The sequence below is a fragment of the Clytia hemisphaerica genome, unplaced genomic scaffold (assembly GCF_902728285.1).
Source record: "Clytia hemisphaerica strain Z4C2 unplaced genomic scaffold, Clytia hemisphaerica genome assembly, whole genome shotgun sequence".
Taxonomy (NCBI): domain Eukaryota; kingdom Metazoa; phylum Cnidaria; class Hydrozoa; order Leptothecata; family Clytiidae; genus Clytia; species Clytia hemisphaerica.
In genome coordinates, this window is record NW_027103836.1 from 1871813 (window position 1) to 1890968 (window position 19156).

Below are 19156 nucleotides of genomic sequence, written 5' to 3' on the forward strand. Positions count from 1 at the left end.
AGTTATTTTACCAAAAATTTAATACTTTCAACTTGAACTAAGAGGCATGCTTAAAGTAATTGATTGTAAATGATTGGTTCAACTAACCTATGTTGGGATGATCCAAAAATTTCATAATTCTAACTTCACGGAACAGCTGTTAAATAAAAAGAAATCAAATTGAAAATTTAGTTCCAAAATAATGTTCTGACAAACAAGTATTATTGATTCAATCAAACATACATTCATTATTGGAATCAACTTCAAACTTGAATCTTACAATTAAATGCTGATTGAAAATCAGTTGAAGTAAACCATAGGACCGCAAACACAGCAAAAAAGTTCTCAATATATCCACATCAGAATCTCACATTGTCTGATCAAAATCCAACCTTAAACATAGTTTGAACTCTATCTGACGTGTGAGATGGGCCTTCCACGTTTTAGTGAAATATCTCAATAATGGTGAGTTAGATGTGCATTAGCTACTTGGCTAGTCTTCCAATTTGAAATTGCTTACCTTATTACACTTATACAACTAATCAAGTATTTAACACAGGAAAAATAAATACAACAATTTATCAACACGGGTTTTCAAAAATTACTATGGCTCAAATTTTTTTAACGGTTGTAATTAAAGCGAGCGTAACCAATTTGCGTTAATAAGTTGAGTAGTTATATAAGTGTATGCAGTTGGTTTAATGTCAAACTTACCTTTTGCAAGCTGGTCTGGTTTAATTGTGTTTTGTCAATGATTTTGATCGCAACCTACAAAAGAATACAATTTAAATTAAAGCTCGTAACATTTTTAATAAAATTTTACATTTTTGATTTTAAAGCTATGATATGAAATATCATTAAAACAAAGGCTCGTGGCTCTTTTACATTCTAATTAAACCAATTTTCAGTGCTCAAAGTTTGATTTTAATTTTTCAGACAGGAAAACAATTTTACACAAAACATTCCATCTTTAAATTTAATAAAATTTAAAGTATCTGATCAAATGTTTTTTAATAATTTTTTGAACCTTGCTGAGATGAAAGTTTGTTTAATATGAATTTTTTTTTGAAAAAGTCAATTTAATAATCTATATTTTGTTTAGAAAAGTGACAGCAAATCAGAAAAAACAACCTAGTGTTTAAAATCGATCTATTTAATAATTGTATACAATATTAGTGGATAACTCAAAAGTTCAGTGCATCATGCAATAATACCAAAATCACCAATTTTAGAATTTGATGTAGCTCAGCCAGATTATTGAAACAATCTGAAACTTCACACAACTACCCTGTATTTCCAATAATTCCTGTAAGTATAGTTTAGTTTTGTGTTTATATTTTTTCCAAAAGATCTAACAATTTTTAGAAATCATTGCAAAAAAACACAATTGTTTACAGATTTGATGTCAAAAATTATTTTCATTTTTTGCACCACTCTTGTAAGCTAGATGCTGCTGTTCATGGTAGCTTTTCTGTTGTTTTTTTTGTCAATGGAAGATGCTACAGTGCTAAAAACAAGTATCAAAAACCTATAACAGTCACACCAAAAAAAGAAATTTTTCCACTTGAAACAAATATTGTGTGACGTTGACATGGTCTCTCCGCTGCAGACAAAGTTATTATTTGCCATTACCATGAGATATGTTACTCTGCTTATTGTATCCCTAGAAAAAGTGGGACAAGAGTTCAGCAACTTGTCTGCTTAAAAGATATGTTGAACATTAAACGATGGAGAAAAAAAGGTTCCAGTTGTCTAGTGAGCGCTACAACTCCAGATAACTAAGATGCTGTTGAAGAATTAGTCTCCTCTCAGAAAGACACTCCAGGCACATCCACATCGCTAAGATGCTGAAAATCTCAGACACATCGATAAGGAGAATGGTTAAGTCAAAAAGGAACTGGGCAGTTCAAACGATTGATCAGCTCCATCAATGAATGAAGGAACACGAACAAGAAGAGTTGAACGAGTTGAATCCATGTACAAAAAATCCATGCATGATTGAGAGGGCAGCATTTAAGGATGAATGCAATTTCCTTCTACCGACCAACCAAAACAACTAAGTATATTTTAAAGGAAATAAGAAGAAATGACATATTTTAAAGGAAATAAGAAGAAATGACATAAATCTGTTTGGAAGGAATGTGTTTCCAACCTTTCAGAATTTTGAAAATCATTGAGAGAGTTTACTGGAAGACCACAGTGTGGTCTAAAGCCTTGTAGGTCTGGTTGAATTGGATTTATTTCTGAATGTAAACATTACTACAGCTAGAATATTTTCTTTATTTGGGCAGACAAAAGATTCAAGGTCTGTTTACTTTTAATTTGGCTGCACGTCCCTGTCTTATTCTGCTGTTATATAAGCGTTTGAAAAATCCTAATTTTTTGTTTTTGTGTTCACTTGGCCACCAATTTGAATTTTGTTTTTTAATGCCAGTACTTGGTAATTCTATGACCTTTAAAAAAGGAATCAATGATTTTGCCTGAGCAGTGTTACAGTGGTGTGAGAAATCAAATATTTCAAAAAAAGTGTGAGACTATGTGGAAATGTGTAAGAGTTAGCACCAGTGGCTTTACAAGAATAGCTCTTGAAGACAAAACTTTCTGGGAACCTTAGAAATACATGTAATAATTGTGTGATGTTTCAGGTCGCTTCCATAATCTGGCAGAGCAAGGCAAATGTTTGTCTTTTTGTCATACCCGGTACAATAGCCTGTTATGCAAATTTCTCAAAAATATGCCTAGCCTGAGTGTTGCCGGCTGCAGCCTTTTTAAGTCAGACTTATTTGAGTTAACAAAGAATTCTGGATTCTAAAGTACCGTACGCACTCTAACATCAGCAAAAGCCAAATGTACAATGACACTTGCGTCGGCAATAGCCAAAAGTCAGAGGTAAATTAGAATGGCTGCAACCGTCTTTATATCACCATAGATTTGTGTTGTTTCACAGAAAAATTAACTGTATTTCTGCATAAGGTTTATTATACCGAGAATGAAAGTCACCCTAGTCATCAATAATGTTGATTTGCCTTGGATGGGAATATTGACTGAACCATAGGTTTATATATGGTACTTGCTGACATGAAAATACAGGATAATTTGGGGTTGTGCCTTCCTAATAGCTAGACGATCTCAATCGAACGGAATTGACGATCGAACCAATCGAACCAAATTGAACGCAATCGACCGATTGAAATTTGATTGTTGAACGCAATCGAATCTCAATCGAACGTCAAAATTCTGGGTAATATTCGATTGGTTCGATTGTTGTTCGATTGGTTCGATTGTTGTTCGACTGGTTCGATCGTCGATTCCGTTCGATTGAGATCGTCTGGCTTTATTCTTGCAGCTTCCCAACATCCAAGCTCTCAAACGTCACAAGCCGAATGAAACTAATTTTGATTTCCCGAAATTGTTCGATGAACAATCGGGGGGTCAATGAATCGATGATCGAACGCAATCGAACGCAATCGAACATCAATCGAACGCAATCGAATATCAATCGAATCTGAAAATTGCGGTATTATTCGATTGAGATTCGATTGTGTTCAACAATCGAATTTCAATCCGTCGATTGCGTTCGCTTTGCTTCGACTGGTTCGATCGTCGATTCCGTCCAATTGAGATCGTCTGGTAATAGGAGTGAAAAATGATCAAAGTGCTTGCAAAGACAAGGTATATGATAGATTCTAAATTCTGCAAAAAGGAGATTTCTAGTATGAGGTTTCTATGTTAAATTATCCTAGCAGCACAGAAATGGTTTGAAGATTATATGAAGTATCTAGATAAAAATGTCGAAGATCAATGATGAGGCCAATCAGGTCAGGGCAGCAGTATTTTTATTATTACCACCATGTTTGTTTACATTTCACCATAAAGTTTAATTTTTGATATAACTTTTGAGACAGATAATTGAAAAGCATTCTTAGAGCACATATAAGCTCGCGAGATTTAAAACGTTAACCATATAATTTGGCAAGAGCAAATTAGAAGTAGCGAAAAAGCAAGCAAAAACAAGTTGCGATTCTGCCATGTCTATTACACTCGAAAGTACGCGCAACAATTTTCAGTGAAGCTGAGCACTATTATCGGTTTTTAACCACGTGACATTTTCTCTTTCCTTGGCAAAATAGAGGGCAAAATGAGATGGTCACGTGATATCATATGTGATGATACGGAAGCCGCGAATGAAAAAAATAATCAAAATGATCATAAACATGGCGGTGTTTTGAGATTTCAAGGGATGGTTAAAATGAAAGAAAATTGAATCAGTATTATGTTAAATAATAAAATAACTAACCTCTCGTCCAGTTGGTAGATGTTTCGCCAATTTAACTTTAGCAAAATTTCCTTTCCCAATGGTTTTGATAAGTTTATATTTCCCAACATAAACATCATCCCCAGAACTTGTCCCAGTTCTTGTTCGAGATTTTGAACTTGAGTGTGAATCATCCATCTATAACACAAAATGTAAACCAATAAACCACCAATACCAATAAAATTATATCAATATTACCAATAACATTCTTAAACACTGAAAATGTTGTGCTGACCAACCTTTTTGCTCGAACTTCGCCCGTGATGAGAGGAATGTCTTCCCCCATCTGAACTGTCAACAGAAACTTGCTGTCTTCCACTTGACATCTTGCTGTCTGATTACCATCAAAGCAACTCGAGTATTTTATCTCCTTCTACATGTCCATCTAGATGTTATATTTTGTGTGTATATTTCACTGCAAGATTATAACACAACAAAATTCTAAACAGATTTGATTTGCAGTCAATTTTTCAAATAAAAATATACTGCAATAATAACTTTTCAAACAAAACCAAGTGATAAAAACACAAATCAGCTACATCAAAACATCAATTCTTCTTCTTTTCAAATTATAAATTCATTACATTACTCATTTTTTATAAAAACCTATACAAATTCAACTTGTTTCTCTCTCCAGCAAGATACACAGCAAACAACACTTCATCTAGCGCCCAGTCTTTTATCCGAAAACAAACTTTACGGTATAGGAGCTTTCTCACGGAGCAAACACTGGGTTGCCGACTAGAAACAAAGGGGCGTTTTCCATGCTTTTTACATGGTGTCTGAGAAAAGGCTTACCCAAAAATAACCAATAATGCTGCAACACCCTCTTAAAAATATTCCAAAAGCTTGATCTAATTCAAAAACCTAAAAGATTTTATATTTCTAATAACGAAACCTAACCCACAGCCGATGTAAACATGAATCAATTTTGTTGACCTGGTTTCTATATGCTATTATGAAATTTTTTGTTCCTCGTTGATGATGATCTCGTCAACTATCTTTTTGTTTTCTCTTTTTGAATGATTTATTAAATTGCTACCTTCCTGAACGTGTTAATTATCTCTGATCAAAGCAAGGAGGAGTTTGATTACAAACAGCAAGTCAAGAAAAGCGCAAAACTATTGTTCCCTATCTATTTTGGCAATGTCGATAAAAAGAAAAGCGAAACATTATTTTCTTCATATTTAAGTATTGTTTTCACTCTATTTGAGGTGGTTCCACTTACACCCCCGTATCGATGAAGTATTCATCAGACTAGTTATCTCCCTAGCCTAGTATTATACTAGACGTCACCAACGTTTCTACGCAATTTAACGTCTAATTCCACTGAAAAATCCCGGTCTTTGACGAGGTGCTCGCTAAGGGGGTACAGACAAATATTAAAATCTTTACAACGCCACGTATGACCAGAAGCATTTTTGTTTCGACTAGGACTATGTTCATGAAATAGAAATAGAAACATAAACTAACGAGGGGAATGAGGCTAATATTCAAAGGGTATTCCGCAAAGGACTCTTTTTTTAATTTACCAAAAAAGTTCCCCAGTTTTTTTTGTCGAGTTTATTTGCGACCTTGTCTCTGCTGCGGCACAATTTCCACTAGCTCGGTTTCAAGTGGAGTTGTTGTAGAGTTTGTGAGTTGTTTGAATCGAAAACAGCGATTTCACATTTTAGTACTCGCTTTTGGGCTATTTGTTAAAATTAATCGAATATTTCATTTTGGGTGGGACTTATAAACTTCCAGACTATATTCGGAGCCCTATTATTGGACCATTCTTGAACTTTTAGATATCCTCAGATCCTAAGTCTCATGTGTTAAAACTCATAATGAAAACTCTACCCTTCCAACCTAACTTAGAGCGCTTCCAAATCATTTTTGGCTATAAGATTTTGTGGGAATTTCTCTTTCTTCTCAAATATCATGACCGGGATTGTATTTTATGCCAAAAAAGTGGTGCAATATTAACCTTCGCAGTTTAGTATTCTTTAAGAACAATTCTCTCAATATTTCCTAAAACTGAGTACTACTACTAGCACTATTCCACTAGTCCCAAAGGGTCGAACAATGCCAAAAAGAATTCGTCGAAAATTTTTAAGCAATATACTTAAATTCATTTCTTATCTGAATATATTCCCATTATTTAGGATATCATTCTTCATAACTTGAGCGACACACGCCCTCGGTCATTCGACAAGTATTGTACCAAGCATGGGGGCACCAAGTACCAAAGTAAAAAACCCAACCCAAAAGTCAAAAGTTTAGATCCAATTTTATATGTTTTGATATTTTAAAGGATGATTTTGGTTAGTTTGTTTCAAACCCCTGTTTGTTCAGGATACAGTACGTTATAAATGTTAATCTATAATCAATATATATCTAAATAAAGAAGGAAAGTGAAAAATTGATCTTTTCCAAAACGGCATTTTTGGCATAACTCTAATGACAATTTCATTATCTTTTAACATGCATGCACTCCTAAGTGTGTTTCCGACGTACTTGCTCTATTGTTTGAAATCCGCCAGTGTTCAGGTGAATTCCAAAGCCTTGATGCTACTATCTGACAAAGACATTATTCAGGGCATAAACCTGATTTATAAAGGTGATATGCATGTTGGTTTGGCCTGTCTGGTTGGTATGGTATTTTACAGACCAGAATCTAAATGACTAAAATCATGTATTGACTGATTGGATAGTCTGATTTTTTTCCCAAGGCTGATTTATTATCAAGTCATGCGAGTATTTGCTGTCTGTAAGTACACCTTGATTATCACCGGTAACACGTCCAGCAGTCTGATTTTGCTGAAATTTTGGTTATATTCTTTTATCATCATAACTAACACTTGTTAAAATCTCAAGCATTTCCCAATTCTAAGATTCAGTAACCTTAATTTATACAAATAGGGAAATTCCGAGCCGGTCTGCAAATTATACACGATTGTGACAGTTCGCAAAAAAGCCCCAACCCCAAAAATATATGTCATGGAAAAAGACATATTTGGTGCACACCTTTTTAATTTAAATTTTAAGTCATAAATACATCGAAAATTTTCGTTTTAGATAGGACCTCCCCAAAGATGGTTCTATACAATGGAATAGGTATAAAATTTGAAATAAAATTAGTTCTATCCTCGGCTATCTGCCTTGCAGGCCACTTATGACTCTTGAAAGCGCTGCACAGACTTGCAACAAATGCAACTAGATTCAGTCCCTTTTTCAGAGAATAACAAATAAAAAGTTATGAGTGACCAAATTTTTTTCCCAAAATATAGTAAAGCATTTTTGTGTTTTTATAGCAATTTGTTACCATCTCATTCTCTAAACACTCATAAGCACTCCTAGTCTACTTCACTGGATTTGTCATCAAGTCCGTTTTAGACCATTTAAACTTTTCCCGATTGACTTCAAACGATATGGTTGCTATCAGTATTTATGAGGTCACTATTAGTATTACGCATCTCTGAGCTGTAGTACGACTCCTCACTGCATCACTTAATATTTTACACATTTTTTATAAGCAACCCCAATTTTTGGCTCATAGGGCTGGAGTTGCTAAGGACTTTCCACATTTCAGCCAAAAAAGTTGCTTATGGATTTTGAGCCAAAAATGCCCAGAAACTTTTGGCTTTTTATCTCATTTAATGTCCAATATAAAATTTGGCATTATCATCGATATCATCGATACACATTTATATACCAAATGATGCCGAAAATGTCTCTTTTTAGGCATTTTTGGTTGCTTCCCAGTTCATGCTCAATTCCAGGGCTGGCTAGGTTGCTGAAGCTAAGTTGCTTGATTGTTTGGCCGTTCTCAGGGCTGGCTAGATCTTTAGCAACTCGGTTATGTATCAGAGGAAGTAATAAATCGGAATAAATTTTAGTATAAAAAGACTAACTAGAAGACCAAAGAGTTTGTAAGACTCCAAGAAACTTAATTGCGCCTTCCTTTGCCCTTTGCGTATCTCAGTAAGCCACTTTTCCACGATGGGGTATATACAGAAGCGGAAAATTTGATATGAAGTAAGAGAGCTATAAGGCTTTCGTGTTTTCTTCCCGCAGGACAGGGGAAGGATTACTAGGTATTTTCCCATTCGTGAGTTTTTCCGTATTTAAAACCTCAGCCATTTTATATTCGATTACAACTTTGGCACGGGTGTCAGAATGTTGAAAATAGTGTCCACGTACTTTTAAGAGACCTCAGCGGTAAGTCTGATCACGATATCACGCACGAATTCTTGTCTTCAGTTCAATCAAGATCACGCAAATCAGCAAAACAATGGACAATTACGCGTCCCTTTGAAAAAGTCCAAATCACGATCACGTTCTGACCTCTCATCATACAATCACGAAGGAAAAATTTTCAAATCACGTAATCACGCTGCCAAAAAGTCCCTATCACGTCATCACGAAAACCGCTTGGGGGTCTCTTTTAAGTAAGATAGAAATGAATAACCAATGATGAATTCTGTGTCAAATCTTACCCTGAGTTGTCGCATCTTAAAATATTTCTTCGCTTTTCTTTCGAAGAACGATGGACGGTCTTTCTTTGATTGATGATAGTTGTTGTGTGCAGTAGCTTGTGGCCGCTCACCGCGACGTACAGGACAACTACGTTTTACAGAGCCAACTTTTTTGGTTGTTGTTGACAGTAGTGGTGGAGGTTCTTTGTGACTAGTAGTATGATTGCTGTAAAAAAAGTATTGTAAACTGCGTTACAAATTAGCAGAAAATAGTTATCTGCCAGCATTTTTCTAATACTAGATGTCATAAAAGGCCAAACAAAGAAAAAAAAAACAAGGTATTTCAATATATTTTCCAACGTAGTTGAAATTTAGGTGCATCTTCCCTAAGCAGGGATTTGTCTTAACCTATATTTTTTCACACCCGGAGTCTAGACTACGTAGTTAGGAAATGTTTGGTAACATAGCAGTATGACAATCAGTGTGCGAATCAAACTATCAAAACACTGGCACCCCCTTCTCATAGACCCGGAAGGATTTTTTTCAGCCAGTGGGGCGGACTGAAACTCGATGGGGGTTCGATATTTGCGGCTTGGAATTTGAATTACTTTGTTTTTAAGTCAGAAAATTCAGCGGGAATGGAAAAAATAGGATATAATTTTTAGTGAGGATTTGTTTATTTGATTATTTCCAGGGAAGACACAACTTATAGTATAATTTCCTACTTGTGATGTAGTCTAGCAAGCTAGACGACTCGTAATTCAGAAAGGGGAAAAATAAAGTAAAAAGTAATGAATGGAACTTAAATCCCGTAACAATAATTGTATTATCATATAACGCATATACTACATTACACGCATTATAAACGACTCCAGTCTACTTGGGACGATATTTTGGCCAATTTTCCAATGGGAGGGTGTCGGTGTAGCACTCTTTGAAATCGTTACTACATACGCAAAATTTTGGAATACCATTATTTGTCCAGTCAATGAACTTATGACATTACTTCTGTCGGATATTTGCTTAATTTTACGAAATCCATTCCATGACGTCATCAAACAAAATAAAAATGATCTATTTAGCTTAGATGACTAAGTATGACGTTAACATTAAAGATAATAGTGTTTGTCAAAAAATACTAAAACTATTTGCTTTTTGTGGTTTGAGTTGATTAGAAGTGGATCAGGCCAACTACCTTGACAACACAAATAAATTTTTTCTATAACTGAATTTGTTTGAAAGACCTAGCTTGATTGGTCTATTTCATCTCAAATATTGCCTCAGGTTATTGTTTTTAAACAAATCGCTCGTCCAATAGTATTTAGCCTTTATGAATATAATCTGTCCAGGACATTAAGGCTAAGACACAGTTAATAACTAATGTTGCAAAACGATTTCGATAAGAATTGAGTAAGGAACTTTTTTATCGAAAAAATCAGTTAGAAAACGGTCGTAGTATGAGAGTTTCGTCATATGAAGGACGTTAGCGCCAAAAACAACGATTTTATAAAGCAGTAAATCATCACGATGCTTAGACTGAGTTTATCACTTTTTCGCTTTTTGAGGCTTAATTTTCTTGAAAATTTTTCAAATGATAAAAAATGCTGAAGATATAAACAAGACCAGTTAAGGCTTGGGAACACGAGAAGTTTTTTTGCTTTGGTGCAATGTAACTTCTCGTGTCTTCAAGCCTATCTGAACTTAAGTTCATTTTTAAATGGTCACTTGATGCACTTTTCCCCTTTCAAGGCATCCCACGGGGGTCTCGAATAAAAATGGATCTCTCGAAAAAGCTTTCTACGAGAAAAGCAATGCATCGGAAACAAAGGAACAGATTTTTCCAGCATTAAATTCACTTTTAGATTTAAGGTGAATGAGTTGTCTTGGCAACAATGCTATAAAAACGATAGGCAATAATATTTCTAAAAATAGCAGAATTCTGGCAGATATCTAGCTTCAGAGTGGTCCGTAAGCCATAACTCCCGTTAGCTGGCTCACTTAACCGATATAAAGTGGAGCCTTTTTAGTAAAAGTATATACACCCATTTCTCACAGACACAGGATTTTTTCAGTCGGCGGGAGTAAAAGTAACGGACTGAAACTCGGTGGGGATTGATATTCCCATATTTTTCCGTGCCCATATTTTTTCACATTTCTTATTAAATGGGAGGATTCCCACCGGGGACGATATTTTGGCCAATTTTCCAGTGGGAAGGGTCTCCAGTTGGTCTGTGAGAATTGCGTACATTGGTGCATTACGAAAGAATTTTCCTCGATTTTATTTAGCGCAAGCTCCTTGAATATGTTCAGTGGTTTCTAAGATTGTAATGTCAAGCAATATCTTATTTATGAACGATATTTCAGGTCTGATCAGATTACATCAGACTCTCATTATATTCCAAGGCATTAATTTCATCAAGATCGAAATTACGTAATGCTTTCTATTACGTAATCAGATATTGTTTATATTTCCAAATATAAAATTACAGTAAGTCAATGCGCGTGCGCCTTAAGGCTTTTAAGCTTGACATTTATTACCAACTTGTTCTTTAGAGTATGGTGTAATTGCTGCCAGTTTTAATCTTTTAAACATTAATCTGATTAGTACTAAGCACACTTGGACATTATCTTATCATTTAAAATCATTATTTTTTTATAGAACATAATAACATCGACTTGAGGCAGGGAAAGTCCTAGAGTTCTTTACTTGACCTTATTCTATGTCGAATAAAATAGGTTTCTGATAACGGTAAAATCTTTTAGTAATTTCTAAACTGGTGCATTGTACACCATTGTAGTATTCAACCATTTTTGAAACATCCCTTTCTCACATCCCCAGTGGAACTTCTCCCCAATGGGGATAGAAATAATATTGTTCTCAAGTCAAAAAATTCAGTGGGATGCTTTTGGAGTGCAATTTTTCCATTGAATTTTAAGTGGGGATGAAATTTTAGGTTATTCTTTTGGACCGGAGACGAAATTTTGACTGAATTATCCAGTGGTTTGGGGGGCCCCATCGGGTCTGTGACACCAGGGGTGTTTTGAAAAACCGCAGCTAATTATTTGGCATTATCAAAGTACATGATTTTCATGCAATCTTAAATTGTATTTTGATTTCCATACCAAATCACTCATTAGCTAATAAACAAAATAATCACGAGTAAAAAATATTCTGGAATGTCAAATTTTTCTCCTGTTAAGATTCTGGCATATAAGGATTAAATTCAAAATGATAAAGCTCGCAACTATCTTTCCAACGAGTCATTTATCGTAGGTAAAGTGAAATAGTCAGTTCATAAGACCAAAGACTTTGATAAAGACAAAGAATGAGCCAGCGATTTCATAATAACACACTAAGAAAAAGATTTGACAAAAATGAAATAGTACCACTAAACCTAGCCTGGGAATCCAAGCGTAAACTTTTTTCACAGTCTAGTTTATGATATTTTTGCTGCTGGTTTAACGCTTGGCGCAGGTAACTCGCCTGCAGGGACATTTTTCCCTGCAATGCAGGTTCGGCCTGATTGGCCAGCTTTCGGCGTATTACTTAGCAGTACTTTCGCGCGCATTTTGATTATTTCGATGCGCGCGCATAATTTATGGAAAAAGCTGACTCTGCAGAAAAAAGGAAAACAAATGAAAATGAAAACATAGATTTAAATAACATTTTAATGGTCATTCTGTATATATTTTTCGTGTAAACAATATTTCGACCTGCTTGGTGCAGGTCTTCGTCAGGTCTAAACAATACAAACGGTTGAAGGCGCTACCTTGACTTTTTTTGACGTCAAAAAAGTCAATGTAGTGTCTTCTCCCTAATGTGCGAGAGCATTGGTTTCCAAAACCTAGATGTCACATACTGACCATCGTCTAAATTAAGACCATGGTCACTATGTGGCGCTGTCTGACGGAATTGGATTTCCAATGCCTCTCGCACTTTTCTATCAAATTTGTTCTCTTCAGTCTTTAAAAGCCTAGCTTCGTTCCAATTAAGTCCTTGGGTACAGTCTTTAGCATGGTTAGTTATACCCGAAATGTCCCATTTTTCATCTTCAACGTTCTTTTGTGTTGGCTGACACGTGTGGATATCTTTAACCCGGTCTCGCCAACATATCTTTTACCACATTCGCATTCTATCATATACACACCAGGGTGACTGTTAGGTGGTAGTCGGCTTTTGTTCTTAGAAGTTAGCAAAGTTTTTAGATTTGAACCACTCTTGAACACTGTTCTGTACCCAGCATTTCGGAAGGATTTCCTCAGTTTTGGGCTCAGACCAGGTATCCAAGGTAATTTAACGATTGGTAGTTGCTCTGGATCATTTCGATTGTCGGTTGTCTGGTTCCTGGTTTTGGCGTAATCGTTTGCGATACGGGTTAAAGTGTTACGATCATAACCGTTCTCGACAAAGTTATTTATTAAGAAATCAATTTCTTCTTGACGGAATCGGTCATCACAAATTCTGTACGCACGATTAAGAAATCCAGAGAATATACTCTTCAACACCTTTGGGTCATGAGCTGAATTAGGTTTAACTTGCACGTTAGTGATCGCATTTTTACGGTGGATTTTCAATTCATAACGGCCATTGTTATTTCGAACGTTCACGTCTAGAAAGTTCAAACTTTTTGTTGTATCCTCGTACAACTTTCGGTTAAAACATAGATTCATTTCAAAACAAAATGGCTGTTGGCTGGAAGTCTAAAATACATGTGGTTGATGTTTTATGTGGTTTTTAGTAGTTTTGAAAGTCTTTAGAGCTTGTGAAAGAGTTTTTATGATAAGTTGATTATGTGTATTTGCCTGGGTTTCCAAAGTTCAGAAAGTCTGTCAACAAGGGTTCACACACAGACTGTTTATAACATTCTGTGTCAGACTAATCTACCTGCACCAAGCTATATAATTTTAGAACTTTGTGAGGTGAGGTATTTTTTGTTTTTTCTAAAATTATGAGCTTGGATTCCCAGGCTACACTAAACCGTATATACTCAATCCAAAGAAAATTATCCTTCTTGAGTTTCATAATCGCGTCTATCTCATCAAGGAAAGTGATTAAATGAAGTTGATGAGTTTTAAACAAAAAGCAATTAAATGACATAAACAAATCATCAGAGATGGGGGTGAATTTCTTCCCTTTTCATAGCATCTTCCTTCCCGTTATATTTTGGTATCACAGCTTAATTTTGGGAATGATGCTAGATTTATAAGGTTTATAAAGGGCTTTTTTTGATTCAATTACACCTAATTTCAAAAAATTAGATTTGGAATTAATTTTTCAATACACGTTTTTTTATAAGAACAAACTATACAAGGACACAAGGCTTCGATGGTCAAAATGTTAAGAACAAGTTAAGAGGATTTCAAGGCTTTGCAGATCTTAAAATACCCGATTTCTTAGGAAAATGGACAAAAATACTCAAACAAGTGATACTTTTATGAACCTAACTGGTTATGCATTTAACACTAATTGATAGCGTGGCCATTAAACAATCATTCAGAACACAAATAGTGACGATCTATCAAAATTAGTCGTTTGTTTCTTATAAAAAACACGTTTAGAAACCAAAATTTCATGCTCTTGAAATATTCTTTCATATTCAAGACTTCGAGAGCAAAAAAAACATATCTCATCAAAAAATTCAGTAATTTTAAGAACATTGATGTATGCTTATTAATAGTGATTCTTATAGATAAATGCGCTTTTGAGCTGAAAAATTCTTTTTTTACAAAAATCTGTTTGAGCCATCTTTTACCTACTTTCATGCAAAAAGTCAGAAAAAACAAGTCCAAAAAACCCTTTTTTTAGTCGTTTTTTAGTTGAAATTTACCCAATTTTTTTTCTCCAAAAATCGAGCTCCGTCACATTCGAGGGTTTATAGTTATGCATCTTTGTGCAAAAAATAATAAAGAATAAAAGGAGCCAATCTCGAGAAAAACTAATACCTAAGTAATTGATAATGTGCTTATAAAAAAATATCGAATTTAGCCAGTTTTTCTATAAAAACAAGCCAATCAACCAAAATTTCATGTCTAATCACACATATTCTTCAAAAGTAAGCCCTCCTGAGCAAAAAAAACATTTATCTCATAAAAAAATTGAATAATTTGACTAAGAACATTGATGTATGCTTATTAATAGTAATTCTTATAGATAAACATGCATTTTTTGAGCCAACAAAATTTTTTTGCAAAAATTTGCTTATGCCATCTTTTACCTACCATGGTACCCTACTTTCATGCAAAAAATTAGAAAAAATTAACGACCTAATTTTTCCCATAGTCCAAAAAACCCGTTTTTTAGCCGTTTTTTGGCCCAAATTTACCCAAAAAGATTTTTTTTTGAAAATCGGGCTCCGTCACATTCGAGGGTTTATAGTTATGCATCTTTGTGTAAAAAATCAGAAAAAACTAACGAGTCAATCATGAGGAAAGCTAATAACGAACGAACGAACGGACAAAGGTTAATTTATAGGACCTCCACCGGGGTAGGTCCAAAAATGGCGAAAATAAGAATATGTTAAGAACATTTTTAGTTTAAAAGTTAAGTTAAGTTAAGTTGAGTTATCCTAAGGCTTCAAAAGTTTTGGATGTTCTTATTAAAAAAAAACGTGTAGGTTCTTGGGCTTTTGATTACGTTGGTAGGAGACGTAAACCCACTTTTTGAAGTCATAAGTTTTTGGATTTTCAAAATATTCAATTCGAAATGGCTGATAAAAATACTCCTGGCACACAACGTTGTCTCAACGTTTATCTAACGTTCACAACGTCCATATAACGTTAGATGAACGTTGATGTGCCAGCTGGGAAGGCCCCTGGCGGTCCAATAGAGTTGCAATACCAGCCAAAAAATTAAACCTCCTCTTCACTTTATATTAGAGGTAAAGGAGAGAAGAAAAGAATCAATAGACCTTTTTTTAAAGAGGCAGCCATGTTGAATAATTATGTACTCCAGCATAAAAACAATGATACAGCCATGCATAATTTTTAAAATATGCATGATACAGTAATTATGCATGGCTGTATCATTGTTTTTATGCTGGAGTACATAATTATTCAATATGGCTGCCTCTTTAAAAAAAGGTCTATATTCCTTGCTCTAATATCAACCTCTGTATATCGAGCCAGGCACAAAATAAGCTTTCAATATCAGAAAATTGCATATCATTACATTAAAGGCATTAAAGATTCCACAGCTATCTTCAAATTGCTGCAACTCCTAATAGCAACAACGAAAAAGCTAGAAAGACTTTGAAATCTTACTGAAGTAACTTTGACAACAATCCTGAAATGTTTTGGATAATCTTATTCTTTTAAATACATAAACAGTTGACGTATTGGAGAATTAAGGTAATTTAATATCAGATTTGGCCGAATTCACTTCGATTCAAAGAGCTTGAAACAGCCTAAATTTCTGATACTTCTATACAAAATATCCAACGTTATAACTTACCAGAAATGTCAACAACCATCTAATAAAATATCATACGATAAAGTACCATAAGAAAGTAAGAATCCCAGAAAAGACAAGCAATATATGAAAAGCCTTTTGTAAAAAATGACAACGAAACAGCAATACTTTAAAAGGGAAACAAAACTCCAGTGTCAAGTAAAAAACCCGACTGTTCAAAATTAATTAAACACAGTTGTAGAGCTAGGTCAGTTTATAATTGACAATAGACATGGAAATTTCTTTCCACACAATAAATAAGAGTTTTTTTATCTCGTCTGTTATCCGTGCACTATGTGAATCAATATCGACTCTGCTGATGACAGAAATAAGAAAATTGATGTTATTATAGACAAGACATTAGAACTCTTTTACTCTCGGACGTAGAGATTTAATGGCATTAGTGACTAATCTTTTTTATAAGAACAATTCCATAAAAAAATAGATAAGAGATAATATGTTTATATGTCTTTTAGAAAAACGGTACGGTAGACATGCATTGAAGATAGTGAGTATTTGATAGAGCTAACCAGGAAAAAATGTTCGTCTCATAAGTAATTACTCTTGGCTTTAAACAAAGTACTATTAAAGTGTCGTCGTTTACAATTCGTGTAATACAGTAATAAAAGTGTTATATGATAATACGATAATTGTTACGGGATAATTTCAATTTGTCCATTCCATTATTTTTTCCAATGTGTTTGTAGTAGGATAGACATACAAACTGGTTTCATGAAGAAAAAATTTTTTATCTTGTAATAAGGAATTCATAGCATTATGCTTTAAAAAAAAGAACAGCAGTAGGAGTGCATTTAATGAGAGAATGATTATCATGGAATTATTTCTTTTTAAAATTTCTTTGTTGTTTTTTTTGATAAAAATTGTAATTTGTTTGAAAATTAATAAAGTATTGCAGAGGGAAGAAATCTTGCTTCATCTTTTCCTTGTTATGACAATTGTTTCCCCCTTGGGGTAAAGGAATATCCTGGCTTATACGTCAAAGTTAATGTATAACAAATGTTCAAGAAAGACCTAATTGACAGCTGATTGTAGCCCTAAGTGCAACATAGGTGTTACCCCTTTCAAAAGCATATAAGCATTATGGCATGATAAATTAGTTAAGGCAGGGTTTTGTGTTTACTTTCATTTTCCCGCACAGTCCCAGCTGGCACACAACGTTGTTTCAAGGTTCGTATAACGTTATATGGACGTTGTGAACGTTAGATAAACGTCGGAAAAACGTTGTATGCCAGCTGGGGTATAAGAACGATATTGCAAAAACGAGGCCCCCCAGTCACCTTTCAAAGTGAAAGAAAAATTTCCAAATCACGTTATCACGTGTTAAATTTTCTTTCTATCACGATCACGTTGATCACGTTGTTCACGTTGTTTCCCCCGATCACGCAATCAGGCACTTTAAAATCTTAAATCGCGAAATCACGAAGATATAGATATATATAGATATATCACCTAGCATAAACTACATAGCTTTGCCCTAAAAATAAGAAAAAAAACCCACAAAATTACCCATAAATAGTGAAATTAACAGCATGCTAAGAACATTTTTAGGCTTAAAACTCAAAAAGTTTTTGAAGTTTTTGAAGCTTAAAATGTTCTTAGCATGATCTTATTTTCACCATTTTGTTGGTATTTTTGTCTATTTTCCTGAGAAATTGTGTGTTTTAGAGTTTGCCAAGCTTTAAAATGTTCTTAATATTCTGGCCATCAAACCTTATGTTCTTATATAGTTTGTTATTACGTGTAAGGTGAGGCTCAAAGTGCAAAAAATAAGAACAGTCAACGAGCCGAGCCTCAACAAGTACTCGTATAAGAAAAGAAAGTATATTGTGTCTTATAAAAAAGTTTGTTGGCATCGATATTGAAATACTTATCAATAAATAATAAACAGGTTAAAATACGATAAAGAACATCGTTTTGCTGAAATTATTCCTCATGAGATAAAATGTAACAACAATATGACCACAAGTATCAGACAACCAAATCATATCAAACAATTTGTCAAAAAAGAGATAACACTTAGCCCATACATTGATTAACAAATGCGGCTGAACCAAGCAAAGGACACTTTAAGGATTAGCTGGTCTTATGTCAGGAATTTTCACGATTTTGCAAGCAAAAAAACAAATACTCCCACTCTGCACACTTCATATAAAAACCAGAACAAATTTTACTCTACCCTCTTGATTCGCGAAATTCAGTTCGAGCGAAATATTTCATTAAATTGAATTCGCGAAATTGAATTCCTGCGAAAATGAAATATTTAGCGAATTGCCTGACTCGCAAAATTTTCTGGCCGCGAAAATTTCTGACCTGAAAGTAAATTTGTCATTAAAGATCCATTGTGATTTCTGGAGTGATCGAGTACAAAAACCCGACACTTTTCACAAGAGGCTTTCCAGCAGGGAATTATAAAACACTGAACTAGCGATGCAAATGCGTTCGAATTTCACTCAGGAAGTTCTGCTATAGAACAGTTAAACTATACTTTTTTTATTAAGAACAATTTCATAAGAACACATGGCTGAAAGTTGGCCAATTGAAAGTCGACACACAGAAGACCATTTCTTTGTTCATTGAATTTTCTCAAAGTAGTAGGGCAGAAGGGCACAAAAAGGCTTAGCAATTGCTGAAAATACCTTCTTGTTCTAATAAACGTTATTATAATGACATGGGCATGCAAATTAATGTAAAAAAATAAAATGGAATTCATACCCGACTCCATTGTCCATCATTGCAGGTAAAAAGTACAAAACCAAATCTATTTCATACAACCAAGTTGCAAATTTTATTTCGATGTGATCCAAAGTATAGTTTATCCTTCACTCCAGTAGAATGTCTGCTTTAGTTTTTTACATTATTTTCAAAATATCTAGGGTAAAATTCTTGGAAAAAAGTTCTCTAGAAAAAGAACGAAATGTATTAGTGATATAATTC

General features: G+C 34.3%; 1 protein-coding gene across 14 annotated transcripts in view; it reads right to left on the minus strand.

Moving 5' to 3' along the window:
- LOC136807203 (serine/threonine-protein kinase MARK1-like) overlaps positions 1-19122 on the minus strand; it is a 32563-nt gene extending 13441 nt beyond the window's left edge. For 4 of the 14 annotated variants that reach the window (XM_067063791.1, XM_067063789.1, XM_067063788.1 and 1 more), the window contains exons 1-5: positions 18935-19122; positions 8776-8980; positions 4277-4432; positions 694-747; positions 88-136 (exon numbers count right to left, since the gene is read on the minus strand). In XM_067063791.1, the coding sequence (XP_066919892.1) occupies positions 88-136; positions 694-747; positions 4277-4432; positions 8776-8980; positions 18935-18954 (484 nt within the window). In that variant the 5' untranslated portion in view covers positions 18955-19122. Of the gene's footprint in view, positions 1-87; positions 137-693; positions 748-4276; positions 4433-4533; positions 4952-8775; positions 8981-16204; positions 16523-18934 lie in introns of those variants that run through there. The other 10 variants (XM_067063797.1, XM_067063800.1, XM_067063796.1 and 7 more) reach the window with 4 other exon arrangements.
- Positions 19123-19156: the final 34 nt, after the last annotated feature.